The sequence below is a fragment of the Nicotiana tabacum genome, chromosome 22 (genome assembly GCF_000715075.1).
Source record: "Nicotiana tabacum cultivar K326 chromosome 22, ASM71507v2, whole genome shotgun sequence".
Classification (NCBI taxonomy): domain Eukaryota; kingdom Viridiplantae; phylum Streptophyta; class Magnoliopsida; order Solanales; family Solanaceae; genus Nicotiana; species Nicotiana tabacum.
In genome coordinates this window covers 46,352,982-46,368,334 of record NC_134101.1, presented here as the reverse complement: position 1 = coordinate 46,368,334, position 15,353 = coordinate 46,352,982, and the positions used below count along the sequence as shown (strand labels likewise).

General features: G+C 38.1%; 1 protein-coding gene across 1 annotated transcript; it reads right to left on the bottom strand.

Annotated features, from left to right (window-relative positions):
• Positions 1 to 13,554: 13,554 nt before the first annotated feature.
• On the bottom strand, positions 13,555 to 14,025 carry LOC142175828 (uncharacterized). Its single transcript, XM_075242831.1, has one exon. It carries the CDS (start codon positions 14,023 to 14,025, stop codon positions 13,555 to 13,557), a length of 471 nt encoding a protein of 156 aa, XP_075098932.1.
• Between the last annotated feature and the right edge of the window lie 1,328 nt (positions 14,026 to 15,353).

Here is a 15,353-nt window from a genome sequence, read left to right as displayed (position 1 = left end):
GTATAGTGTTAGGATTATTGTTCCGGAAGTTGAAATATATTCATTTTGTCATTTAGGACTTGTGTGTAAAGTTTGGTTAGAATCCAGATTGGTTAGGCATGAATCGGACGCTTGGTTGCAAGTTGAAAGTTCTTGAAGTTAAGAGAACGATTTTGGTCTTCGATTATTAGTTTTGATGTTATTTGTGGCATTTGAGCCTTTGGATAAGTGTGGATTATGTATCTGAACTTGTTAGCATGATCCCATGGGGCTCGGGTGTGATTCAGGGTAGTTTAGGACCCTTGTGGTTGTGTTGCATTGCTGATTTCTCGTGTTGTTCTGATGTGCGTCACGTTCGCTATCACTGTGTCGCGTTCGCGTAGAGTGTTCTCTGTTACTTGTAATTTGTTCATCGCATTCGGTATGAAGTTCTTGAATTCGCAGAGCATTATGGATGATGATTATCATGTTCGTATAAATCACTTTGCATTCGTGAAGTGTGGTAGAAGGCTGGTCAGTAGCCTTTCGTGTTCAAGATTGGTCTCTCGCATTCGCACAGTTGAGAGGCCAGTTGTCCTTCACGTTCGCATGGTGCATGTCGTGTTCCCGATGAAGGTTTTAGGCATTTGGTTATTTTGTCTTTCGCAAATGCGGATCGGAGGTCGCGTTCGCGTAGTGTACAGCTTGGGCAAACTATTGAAGTTGCTATTTTCCAGAATTTGCCCATTATTTCATATTTTAAGCCCTAGACTTCAACAAGAAGATATTTTGAAAGGTAAGCAATTTTCACTTGGATTTGGCTTTATATATTTATTACCCATATATTTCTACACCTAAAACTTGAAATTGTGAAAGGAAGTTTGGGGATTTTTTCCCTACACCTTAAGAAAGTGTATCTGGGGAATTTGAGCACTGATTTGGACCCGATTATGGAAACTAGTTACATATTTGGACTCGATAGGTTATCGGTCAACAGATTTTGGTATTGGTTTCAGATTTCGGGTACGTGGACCTGGGTTGATTTTTGGGAATTTCCTCAAAGATTGAAGCTTTATGGATTGGGATCGCTCCTATGGTATTTTTGACTTTCTTGGATGATGTTTGGATTGGATTTGTGCGATTGGAGGGCTATATCTAGCTTTTGATGCGATTCGAGGTTGAATACTAGATCGGATAAGGTATATAACTTGCCTAAGCTTGGCTTGAGGGTACTTTCCGTGTTGGCTGTGATATTTGTTATATATATGCGAGGTGACAAGCGAATATGCGTGCATCGTGGTTATTCATAATTCGTGTAGTTCTTAGGCCAATATATGCCTTCTTTTGCAATCATGCTTCTTTGATATCATGTTTTCTCCATTTGTATGACTACGTGAGCTATCATTCATGTTAGAAATCATGTCTAGGCTATTTGCTTACTTGTTGAGGCATGATAGAGATATTTTTGCTATGTTGAGCAATTTGCCTTGGTCGTAGTCATACTTTTCAGTCATGATATTATATCCGCATGTTATATCTCTGTCTTTGTGTACTTTTGATATGTTATCTCACATGTTGTTGGTACATGACATGAGTTTGACCTAAATTGTAGTATGTTGGTATATTCTGTGTGGCATATTGAATTATGTTTCTATGATATGTTGGCATATGGATACTTGAGCGGATTGATGATTGTTCTTGGGCCATTAAGCCAATTGGTATTGATAATGAGGTGTCGCATACGCCAGGCCCCATATTGGGCTAATTGATATTAATCGTTGACTTTGATCCGATCAGCACTTGGGCAAGGACCCGCCTGTCTAGAGTCGGGTAATAACCGTGGGCATAGGCACAGGGTCATATATATGTGCTTGGTGAGGGACTTGTGTAAGGCACATGTATGTGCTGAGAGTGTGTATGTGTGTGTGAGAGGGTCTATGGGCTTTGAGCCAAGCACCATGACTGTGCTTGGAGTATGATTAAGGGGTACTTTGTGCCAAGCACTTGGAGTATGATTAAGGGGTACTTTGTGCCAAGCATTATGAATGTGCTGATATTGTTTACACTTGATATTGGCATGTATAACTAGCATGCAGGCATAGAGATGTATTACCTCTCATGCTAATTGGTATTTGATGACTCTACTTGATGTTTAGAGCTTGATCTTACAGTTTTATCTTGTTAATACATGTCTAAGTGGATTATGTGGAAGTTGATGCCTTGACCATTATATCTTAAAAGCATGTCTATTTCTCCTTCTGTTATGTTAAGCTGAACCTGTTATTATTTGTGTTGTTTTCCTTCATATGCTATTATTCTACTGTTATTATTATTGTTGGCTGTGGAAAGTGAGCATTAGACATTTCCAAACTCGTCATTACTTTCAGCCCGAGGTTAGGCTTACTACTTATTGAGTATAGGGTCAGTTGTACTCATACTATACTCTGCACATCGTGTGCAGATCTAGGTTTTGGTGGTATCTTCTATTGCGAGTTAGCTACATCCGGATTAGCTTGGAGATTTCAAGGTGGCACGGATGTTCCGTTCGCAGACCTTGAAGCCCCTTTCTTTATGTCATGTTAACATTGTTTAGTCTCTCAGAAGTATTGATTTGATTCAGACCTTGTATTTACTTTTGTTATAAAGCTCATATACTTGATGACACCAGATCATGGGATGGTTTTAGTTATATTATTTCTATTGACAGCAGTTATATATGATTATCCCACTAATGTGACTATTCAATACTGTTAGTAAACTTTGTTTCTGCTTATTGATAGCTTGCTTAGCAAGCGGTGTTAGGCGTCGTCATGGCTCCGATGGTATTTTGGGTCATGACAAAGCATCTGTTATTGATATCGGAGGCTTGTGGGACCATTTTCTTCCATTAATGGAGTTTGCCTACAACAACAACTACCAGTCTAGTATTTAGATGGCTATGTATGAGGCCTTATATAGGAGGCTATGTCATTCTCCAGTTGGTTGGTTCGAACCTAGCGAGGCTAGGTTGTTGGGTACAGACCTAGTTTGTGATTCTTTAGAGAAGGTGAAGTTGATTCAGGAGAAGCTTCATAAAGCACAGTTCGGGCAGAAGAGTTATGCTGATAGGAAGGTTCGTGATGTGGCTTTCATGGAGGGTGAGAAGGTTCTTCTTAGAGTTTTGCCAATAAAGGGCATGATAATATTTGGGAAGAATGGCAAGTTGAGCCCTCAGTATATTGGTCCATTTGATTTTAGAGAGAGTTGGTGAGGTGGCTTACAGGCTTTATTTACCACCCAACTTGTCCGGAGTTCATATGCTATTCCATAATTCCATGCTTCGGAAATATTATGAAGACAAGCCATATGATTTGGATCTCAGTTCAATGCAGTTGGATGGGAATTTAGCTTATGAAGAAGAGTCAGCGGCCATTTTGGATAGGCAGGTTTGGATGTTGAGGTCAAAAAAGATTGCATCAGTAAAGGATAAGTGGAGAGATAAACCAGTTGAGGAAGAGACTCGGAAGATCGAGCATGATATACGAGGCATATATCCTCATCTTTTTGGTATTTAAGGTATTATTCTAAACCCGTTTGAGGATGCACGTTATTTTAAGAGGGAGAGAATATAACCACCCGGTCGGTCATATTGTGTAATAGACTACTTAATATTCCCCATATGTGTATTTGATGTTTGATGAATTGTAGGGATGGTTGGGTTAGTTTTGAGAAGGTTTAAGAGTGAATCAGAACACTTATCTATGGTATGAAACTTAAGTTGTAAGAGTTGACCAATGCTTGACTTTAAATAAACAATCTCGGATTGGTGATTTGACGGTTCAAATAGGTTAATATGGTAATTTTAGACTTAGTTTTATGTTTTAGATTTGGAGGTTCCTTGAAGGTTATGGCTCTATTTGCCCAAAGTTGGCAATATAAAGGTTTGGAGAGATCATATGTTTGATCGGGAGTTGACTTTGATATTATCTGGTTTCAATTGGTGTTCTGGGACTTTAGATAGGTTCATTTAGTTTATTAAAACTTGTGTGAAAAGTTTGATCATGACCCGAAATGTCTAAGTGTGATTCGCACGTGTTTGGCGAAGTTGGAAAGTTTGGAATTTAAGAAATGGATTTTGATCGTTGATTCTTGGTTTTGATGTTAGTTGTGGTGTTTTGAGCATTTGGATAAGTTCGGATAAGGTATTAGGAATTGTTGGTATTATTGTACGTGGGTCCGGGGGCCCAAGTGTATTTAGGAATGATTCCGGACCATTTTGGTGTTATCTGGAAGTTCTGGTTATGGTGCATCGCACCTACAAAGGTTTGAGCACAGGTTCGAAGCCGCACATGTGAAGGGTGGTCGCTTTTGCGATGCTGGTTGGTCTTGTGAATGGTCTCTTCTGCAAAGATGGGCGCAGGTGCGAAGGCACACCTGCAAGGACATTGTGCTAGCCTGCGAGATGGGGCAGACATGAGGGTTCGCGCACCTGCAACTGTTTGGTTTCACCTGGAGCCTCAGATACGGCAGGTTCACTGCTCGTGCGAAGGCTAACTGTGTAAGTGAAGCTTGCAGATGCGAGCATGGGCTCGCAAATGCGATGGTTTTGACCGCAGATGCAAGATGACTAGCAGCGTTATTATATTTTGAGGGTTGATCACGCCCAACTATGCCTCCTAAAAGGACTAGTGGTTGTTGCAAATATAATATGATTTTCAAGTCCAGAGTCGAATCCCATAGGGAATTAACCTACTAATCACAACTACTAGTTTCGCAAGACTTCAAGTAATAAACTTCTAAAAATGTTAAATAATGGGTTGAGTGTTTTCTAACTAAAAGTGAAGTAATTAAAATGGTGTAACTTTATTACTACTAAAATCAAGGTTGTAGACAAGATTGAAAAAGTCTAGAGTTATGATTTTCCCAATTGTCGGATTCCTCCCGCCTACGTATCCTATAAATTCTTCCTAAGTATTCTCTACTGATCGTGAGCATTTTAGGTATCGTAATTCTCTTCCGAGGAACTACAACAATTTACTAGACGTATTTTCCCGAACACGCTAGCTAGCACTAAACTACCGCTCACTAAGATCACACCAAGGTTTCGTTATTCCTAATCCCACCTTTAAACCCGTCGTATTGATTCCTCATATACTTTAGGATTGATGTTGTTCAACAAATACCTAAATATGTACCCTTTTTCAAGCAATACACACTAAATAAGTATAGTCAATTGAGGGCCCTTCAATCAACAAAAATAATCATGTAGTTGAACAAGTAGAGAAAATCCAATGGTAAACTTATATTAAACGCAACGAAAGTTCATCCTCCAAGAGGTTCCATCAAACCCTAGATAAAAGAGTTTAGCTACTCATAATTTTTTGCACAACTACAATATTAGAATTCATCACCAATAATAGAAAAAGGAAGAAGTAAGATAAAAACTCATTTATGAATCTTTCACCTTGCTCCTTGCTTGTTATTGCCTTCGAAGATGTTGTGTAACCCTTAAAAAGTTGTTCTTTGATGTATTTATATCACTTAGGGTTGATATAGGATGGAACTAATCAATCCAAACCCCGATGTGAAAAGCTGGAATTCGCGTCTACGCTCGCACGTCGCCGCCCATGGACACAGGTTCAACTTATGAAATTCTTCCATTTTGCGAAGCGATCCATGCCTTTGCTTTACTTTACTATTTTGTGCCTTCATTTTTCTCCCTTTTCACGTTCATTTTTGTGCCACACACGAGAATAGACGAGCTCCCATTCCTTCTATTTTTTCTTTTTTTGCAACAATTTGATATCTTTTGATCCATTATCATTTGAACTCACTCCTACATACAAGAAACACGTGATGTGTATATTTTACTTCAAAAATCATGTAATCTCCCGCAATTCACATAACAAATGAGATGAAAATACCCTCAAAATCAAGCTCTTTTGGTCATTTATCACCACCCCACACTTAGACTTTTTCTCGTCCTCGAGCGAATAAACGTAAGCACATCGGCAAGAAACAAATTTTCCAAACCTACTCAAGCATCATACCGATGACAATGGTTTATATAAACGATTAGAACTTAGCATAAGCACAATTCATACTTTTTCTCAAGGTTTCCATCATGCCAATACTAATTAAAATAATAGTGTGACTCTCTCTAACATCCTAGCCTCAACATTTTGACTCCAAATACATTCCAAACTAAGACTCACTTTTTGTGCCAACTCAAAAATCAAGGACTTTACCAATCTTTGCAAATTATGTGCCCTCACCAACAAACCAAAGAGAGAAAGTAGTCCACACATTCAAATATAAGTTCAAGTATATTTTAAGGACTCTCAAATCGATAGAATTCACTCACTCGAAAAAATAACTCATATTCCACCCAAGTTCATACAATAAGCTTGCTCGTAGTGTAAGACTCGACTAATTTAAGCTCGCACAAACTCGGATCTAGTAGGACTTTATATGTTGTAATGTAGGATAAGAGACGGGTAGGATATATTTGGAAAAATAATGAATAACCCTCCTAATCGCTTTAATAAACTACACTTCACTTTCAAACACCTTCTTATCACAACCAAATCAATGCCATGCCACGAACCAATACGCGATTATGCCCCTTCTTCTTTAAGGATATCAGCACATAGATGCTCACTAGCCTAGATCAATATACGAGAGGTGTACTTCATTTTATATTTTAACAATCTCCTTAATTTTGGTGTTTCCGGCTAGTAATTCATTCAAACATAACGCACCTTCTCGGCCTTCCTTTGGTTCGACTCAAATTCTAATCGATATCTCTCTTTACTCTTCTAGCAACTTAAGTTCTTTCAAAGGTAAATGGTGAACAAGATTTGATTAAGAAAATAAGGGATATCCAGCTTGCAATGTGGGTGCTAAAGAAAAGGTTTATAGACTCAAAAGGGCTGACTATGGATAATATTAGCACTGGTAGGAAAAAGAGGCTCAATGGTCAATCATAACAACTCCTATATCATCTCCTAGCCTTATGAGACTTAATCATTTCGCTTCGACTCGCACACAGGGCAAGTTCTAGACTAGACCAGGATGGCACATAGTACAACTCAAAATTCTCACCTCACACAATGCATATGATCCACTTAATATGGCTCAGACTTGACTCTCAAATTAAAGCAACTAAGAACAGTCATCATAAAAGTAAACCATATGAGAAGTACATAATAGGAGTCAAAAGATGAGCCCAAGAATCTAAATAAAGTCACATATATTCTCTAGGCACATAATCAAAAGAATTACGAGAAAAGTACTAAGCACAAATGCTCCAGCTCTAAGCCCAAATATAAAATATTTCATGAAGCACAATACTCAAGCTCTTCCCATTCCATTATCAGATTAAAATAAACAAGGAAAAAAAATCTTTTTGTATTTTTCTTTAGACTTTAATCTCTCAAGAAAATTGTCTAGGAAATCCATCATCTGGAAAAGTTTATAAAGTTTTACAAAGCTTGAGAAAAAACTACCTAAGAATATTCGGTTCAAGAAAATGGCATCTTCGGAAAGAACCGTGGTTTAAAGAAAATCCAGGATTACGCCAATAAAAAGCTAACTACAATTATACAATTACAATGGCCTTAAGTGTGATCATATCAAAATGTATCACTAGAAGTTAAACACATGCCACAAAAATCAAATTCTGGAACTCCCACCCCACACTTAAGAGACTGCATTGTCCCTAGTTGCACAATATCACAAAAACATGTAATAAACGATCAATAGCAGAGTGGGTATCAGAAACTCCCCTCATTATATCTCATGTTGTAGGGAGGACCGGTCGTGAACCTCGTTCCTCAATGCTGATAGATCCTCCAATTCGACACAAGATGTGTTGACGGCTGCAATCATCACACCCTCCCTAGTCGGAGCACCATCCACAACAGCCTCCTTGTAATGACTCGACTGGTCATTTTGAGCTTTAGCATTCCATTCGGTGGTTTGAGACTTTGAGTAGCTTCATATTATGTATTATGACTTGTGTGTATGGTTGGTTTCAGTTTTCGAGCAGTTAGGGATTGATTTGGAAGAATGATTCTCGTTTTAGAAGCTTTAAGTTGGAAGAGTTGACCAACGTTTGACTTTTGGGTAAACGGATGTATAATTAGGTTTTGATTGTTCCGATAGGTTTGTATGATAATTTTGGAATTGTATGTATGTTTGGATTTGGTTTCGGAGGTTCCTAGAAGGATTCGACCCTATTTGTCGAAAGTTGACAATTTGAAAAACTTAGGAGTTCATAAGTTTGACCAAGAGTTGACTTTCATGTTATTGGACTCCAATTGGTGTTCCGAGACTTTGGATAGATCTATATAGTTGAATTGAACTTCTGTGCAAAATTTGGAAGTAATCCGAAGTGCTCAAGTGTGATTCAGACACTCTTTTGAAAGAATGAAGATTTAACAACTTAAGAGAAATTATATTCGGTTTGAGCCTCGATTCTTTATTTTGATGTTACTGTGGGTGTTTTGAGGTTTTGGATAAGTTTGGATGATGTATTTGTACTTTTTAGTATAATTGGATGGGGTCCCGAGGGGCTCGCGTGTGTTTTGGATCATTGGTTGAGAAACTAGTTAAGGATTTGAAGTTTGATCATGGTCAATATCGGGTCAAGATGACCTCGTTTCGGTGTTTTGAGTACACGGGCAGGTTCTTAGAGTGTTTTATGATTGAAATGCATACATGGTTTGCGTCCGGGAGGTTCCGAATGAGTTTTGGGTGCTAAAACAAAGATTTTCTTATTGTTTTTTTCAAGTGTAAGTAATTACGAAAACGCCATTTATGTCCCTGAAATTTTCAGATTTCTTTTAAAATTTCAAAACATCATATCTCCCTCATTTTAAAGCCGAATTGGGCAATTCAAGAGGCTATCTTGGGTGTATTCTTGCAAAAATCATGTTGGCATTTTCTAGTACAGTTTCGGGATCATATAGGATCTGATTCGAGTTGGGGCAACTGTTGCATTTTTTTCTTGTTTCGAAATTTAGTTACTTTTTCTCACAAGGTTTTGGAGCTCGGTTTTGGAGGAAATTTTTACTACATGGAATGGGGTAAGTATTTTTTACTAGGATTTGTTATTATTTCATGTTCCAGTCTTGATTATAGTGTTTGATTAATTATTTGAATTGGAGAAATTGAGGATTTTAGTAAAAACTTTCAAAAACATAAATTGATTGTTTGGAGGTTGATTTAAGGTCGGAATTGAATGATTTTAGTATGATTGGACTCGTGTCAGAATGGGTATTCGAAATTTATGAGTTTTGTCGAATTTCAAGGTGCGCGTCCAGGGTTGACTTTTTTATTTTAGTTCAAGATCGAATCTTTATTATCTGAAATTATTTTCTATGGCTTTTATTTATTATATTAAGTTATTTTGGCTAGATTCGAGCAGTACGGAAGTGGATTTTCATGGGAAGGGCTTATTAATAGATTTATTTAGCTTGTTTGAGGTAAATATCGTGCCTATCTTTGTGTGAGAAAAACTACCCCGTAGGATTGGGTTTAATTGTACTATGTGAATTATGTGGAAGACGTGTACAAGAGGTGACGAGTGTGTACACGGGCTTATTTGTGAAACTTGACCGGATTTAGACTCTTAGGTTATTTATAAGCATTTAACTAAAGTTGTTATTAATTTTTCTACCTTTCGTTGTCAAGTTCATTCTTACGTATTTAAATTGAAGTTGTTATTACTTGGTCGAGTTTCTATTGTCGAGTTTTCCCTTGTATGCATTGATTAGTAGTTGTTGTTATATGCTATTCTTTTCATAGTTGAGTTATTATCATGCATTTAATTGTAGTTGCTATTTCATGCTATTTCTTTCATTGTTAAGCTTATGTTATGCATTAGAATTTGAAGTTGCTATTTCATGAAAATATCTTCCTTGTTGATCTATTAAAGTTGTGGTTGTTGAAGAGCTATTAACACGTTTGTGGTTGAAATTTTTGGTTATTGGAATACCTTTCCTTCTTGAGTTATTTCTCCTTCATTTTGTTGTTATTAAGATTCTTGTACATATTGTGGTTGAGTTGTGGGCTATGTGTTGTGGTGACATTGGTATTGTTATTTTTGAAATATTGTGGCATATGGGCACGTGTGGTGCGAGTTGATTATTGTATTGTGTTATTGATACGCATGCGATGGTATAAGGGTAGGTATTGAAATGCATGCGGTGAGATAAGGTGGGACTTATACGCGTATTTCTAGTAAAAGAATTACTTGAAGCCAAGTGGTGAGATAAGGGGGCTAAAACGTGTGTAGTTATTTCGGGGAAAATATTTTTAAAATAAATGCAAGGCTCACGCGGTGATATAAGGAAGATTATGATTGTGACTTGTGAAATGTGAATATGAGGTGTGGTACCTCGATATGATTCTTGTTGTACATTCTACGGTGGAAATGCTTGTTGATTTGAACAGTTATTGTTTTGTTTTCCTCACCTCATTCCATTCGTAATTTTGATTGTACTTAGTTATTTGTTGTTACTCTTGTGTTGGAACGATTGTAATTTCTTGGATGGGTCATGCATTCTACATGATTTGTTGTGTTGCTTTAATGTTCCAATATGTACCTCCGTTGTTACTTGGTGAATTGATTGATTGATAACAGGCTTTACTATATGTGTGTCTCAAAATAAAACTCGTCATCTCACTCTGTGCTTTACTATATTTAAATTGTTATCACGCTTTACTTTAAATGATTCTACATTTAATTCGTTAACTTATCTGATGTTTTACATTATTCAAAAATATTATTTTACTTACCTTAATTGATTTCTAAACTAAACTCATTTCCCCCTTTGATACCCTACTTTGTATAAATTGAACTTTATTTTACTTTATTTGACTTCTAAAACAAACTTATTATCTCATTTGACGCTTTACTTAATTCAAAATTGTCATTTTACCTTATTTTATTTAAATAAATCGCTCGAACATTTTATTTGGCAATTGATGCAGATACAATGTATATGGCAGCACGTGGACTTTGCCGAGCGAAGGTGATTGATAATGTGGGAACGAGGTGCCATGTGTATAAGATTCAGGATTATGGCTTATGATAAATGATTACGATGTGTGGTGCCTCGGGGTAATTCGTGTTGACAGTCATGCGTTGGGGACAATTCGATTACTTGAATTGTCACTTGTTTCCTTAATTGATTTCATTCGTACTTTATCAGTGTTCTAATTATGTTGTTGCTTTATTACTCGTTTACTTATGGTTGCTATTTGTGTTTCTATTATTCCATTGATGGTTTTATATTAATAATCTTTACACTATTAGCCTTACGTTGATGTTCTTTTCATTGCTATTTTTATGTTAATATCTTACACATGTTTTATGTCTAGTGAGTGTCTCGACTTACCCGTCACTACTCCACCAAGGTTAGTCTTGATACTTATTGGGTACCGCTGTGGTGTACTCATGCTATGCTTCTGCACATTTTTGTACAGACTAGGTACTTCTGATTGTATTGGTTTTGAGAGTTTTGTCTGCACAGCTGGAGACTTCAAGGTATACCTTCTTGACATTCGCAGGCCTCGGAGTCACATTCGGATATTATCTTTACTACTGTTTATCTTCATTTCAAAACACTATTGTACTTAGAGATTCTAGTTTATTTTAATAGATCTTATGACTTTGTACTACCGGTATGCGGAAATGTATTACTATTGGTCGTTTTCAGCTATGTATGTCATTTATAAGTTGGTGTTTAATGATTAAATAGTTAAAATTTGTTATTAACTCAGCATGTGTTAGGCTTACCTAGTCTTAGGGACTATGTGCTATCACGACGTCCTAAATTGGAATTTTGGGGTCGTGACATTTCTTTCGAGCCATATTCGGCTCCTCAGTAGCAGTGCCCTCAGTAGCACTCAAAATAGACAACTCTGCATCTCCCGGCTACTCGAAGTCTATCTGGACTCCAATGTGATGTAGCTATCTCAATCCATGAATAGCCTTGAGCATCACAGCGAACTGCTCTCGCATCCACTGATTTCTAGTCTCCTGTGCGACTAGCAAAGCACGGTCTCGTGCCTTTAAATCTGCTTGCAACTATTGTAGCGCTCCTTCCATATCAGTGATGGATTCACCATGTCCCTTCTTTTGTATAGTCACAGCCGATGGGTCCTGAACAGAGCATATATCATGGAATGCCGACTATGTGCCTCCACATATGTCATCATCCTCCTCAGTCAACTTGTATTTTCCAAGTAAAGCAGTCAATGTATGAACAAAGTATAGCGTCCACATCATGTTTAGTTGATGGTTTCATTGTGGATGTCTTACCACTACCACCTGCTCCATGGCTTCGAGTTGGTGTTTTAGAGATATCCATATTACCTGCAAAGGATACAAAATACATATTAGTATAATGTGTGACATTGACTCATAGCGGTGCACTTGGCACTCCACACTTAGCTTGAAGGCGTAAGTATGAAAACAAGGTACGAGTGACTACTACATCTTAATTGCAATGATATAAGGCTACTTAGCATCATGGAAAATCAAGTAGGGAGGATGATGCACGAGTCGTGCCTAAGTAGGCCGCAGGTTGACATTCGATCAAAAATCAAAGCAATTTAAGTACAAAGACCCCCAAATGACTACCCTACAGTCAAGCGATGTTCTTATTGCCAATACAATTAAGATTGCTACTTAGACTTCACAAAACTTATCAAAAATTGCATTTAGGATGTTTGTCGAACACTTTGTATGCCAAGTTTTAGAGTTCATGGTTCAAATCAATTAGTATGTGTTTTGCCCTTACAATTTGAGTAAGGTGATGAGAATTGTAGTTTTCCACCTCATTATACAACGATCAACTAAATATGGAGCAAAATAAGATCCACAATTTGAAATTCAATTAATCTACCAAAAGTAACCATAACAAGAAAGAAACAGAAAAACACAAACTAACCTAAGGGAGAGTGGTCTGGGGCTATTACGTGGGGGTGGGGAACGAACATAAGACACGCAGAAGGGGGGTGGAAAATCTTACCAGTTTGGTGAGGAGGGATTTTGAAAACCTATGATCGAAAGGGAGATAGGGAGCACGTACTCGGGTAGGGAACGATCGGGAGGAAAGAGGGAAATAAAAGAAAAACAAGGAGAAAAAAGGTTAAAGGCAAAAATCTGGAGAATGGAAAAGGAAAAGAAAAAATATATATATATTTTTTAAAAACTCGCGAAGTCATCCACGCCCCGGGCAGACTTTATTTCCCATGAAGATTGGCCAGCATAGCTGGCACATCAACTTGCGCGCGGCGCGTAGACGCGATCCCAGCTAGGCTTCTTTTCAGCTTTGCAAATTTAGCCCCTTTTGCCTTTTATCTCGATCTCTTCACCTCAAGTCATTCTGATTTGCAAAATTCCATCCCTGCATCACTCATAAACATGTCAACACTTCAAAATTTTCAAATCAAACTAAATAAATAAAAAAAACACAAAAATTGGATTGCCTCCCAATAAGCGCTTGATTTAACGTCGCAAAACGACAAATTACAACAACACCATGGGTTGCCTCCCAGGAAGTGTCTGATTTAATGTCACAGCACGCCTCTGGCTATCCCTTATCAAGTATCCTTCAAGTATATGGTTGAGATCACTTTATCTTCCTCACTCATGCCTTGATAATATTTTAGCATTTGCCCATTAACTTTGAACTTGCGGGAGCCATCTTTCAATGCAATTTCTACAGCTCCGGTAGGATGCATCTCTGCCACACGAAATGGTCCTGACCATCTTGATTTAAACTTGCCCGGAAACAACTTCAATCTCGAATTGTATAGCAATACCACGTCTCCAGATTTAAAATGTTGCTCAAGAATATATTTGTCATGTATCATCTTAATTCTCTCCTTGTATAGCCTTGTGCTCTCAAAAGTGTGGTAACGAAACTCATCAAGCTCGTGCAACTCTGTGACTCTATTTGTATCCGCAACTTTCATATCAAGATTCAGTTGCCTCAATACCCTCAAAGTTCTATGCTCCAACTTCACGGGTAAGTGACATGCCTTCCCAAATACCAGTTTATACAAAGACATGCCAATTGTAGTCTAGAAAGCAGTGCGATAGTCCCAGAATTCATCATCTAATTTTCGTGCCCAATCTGTTCTTGTAGCATTCATAGTCTTTGTCAAAACACTCTTTATTACTATGTTTGAAACCTCCACTTGTCCACTCGTTTGTGGGTGATATGGAATGGCAACCTTGTGGCGAACACCATATTTCTCTAACAACTTTGTGAAGGCTCGGTTGCAAAAGTGAGTGCCTTCATCACTGATTGTTGCCCTTGGAGTACCAAATCGGGTGAAAATGTTCTTTCTCAAAACACCAATGACCCCTTTTACATCATTTTTAGGGAGTGCCATAGCTTCCACCCATTTTGAAACATAATCCACCACTACAGGTATATATTTGTTGCTATATGAGCTGACAAAAGGTCCCAAAAAATTGATTCCACATACATCAAACACCTACATCTCTTGAGTTGCTTTCATAGGCATCTCATGTCGACGAAAAATCCCGGTCCGTTGGCATTCATCACAACCCTTCATCCAGAAGTGTACATCTTTGAACAATGTCGGCCAGTAAAAGCCCGACTCCAACACTTTTACAACTGTCCTTACTCCTCTAAAATGGCCACCATACGGGGACACATGACAAGCCTGCAAAATAGAAGATTGGTCTATCTCGGAGATACATCTTCGGATCATGCTATCAATACAAATCCTGAACAAATAAGGCTCTTCCCAAAACTACATGCGACAATCACAAAAGAACTTTTTTTTTTGTACAGAGGAAAGGTCACAGGGAACAATACCGCTCGCCAGGTAGTTTGCAGTGTTTGCATACCATGGCGCTACCTCAAGGCTTGTGGCCAACAGTTGTTCATCCATAAACGTCTCCACGATCTCTTCCACCTCAAATTTCTTCTGTGCTCCTTCCAGCATGGACAAGTGGTCAACCACTTGGTTCTCCGTTCCCTATCGGTCACAGATTTCCAAGTCAAATTCTTGTAGTAGCAGCACCCATAAAATCATGTGTGGCTTTGACTCCTTATCAATTAAGTACCTTAGAGCATCATGGTCAGTATAAACAATTACCTTAGCGCCTATCAGGTATGACCTGAATTTGTCGAATGCAAACACCACTACTAGCATCTCCTTCTCGGTCACTGTATAGTTTAGTTGGGCACCACTTAAGGTTCTACTTGCATAGTAGATTGGGTGCATGACCTTCTCTTTGCACTACCCAAGAACTGCTCCCACAACATAGTCACTTGCATCACACATCAGCTCAAATGGTTGCTCCCAGTCAGGTACATCTATGATTGGTGCAGTCACCAGCCTCTTCTTCAACTCCTCAAAAT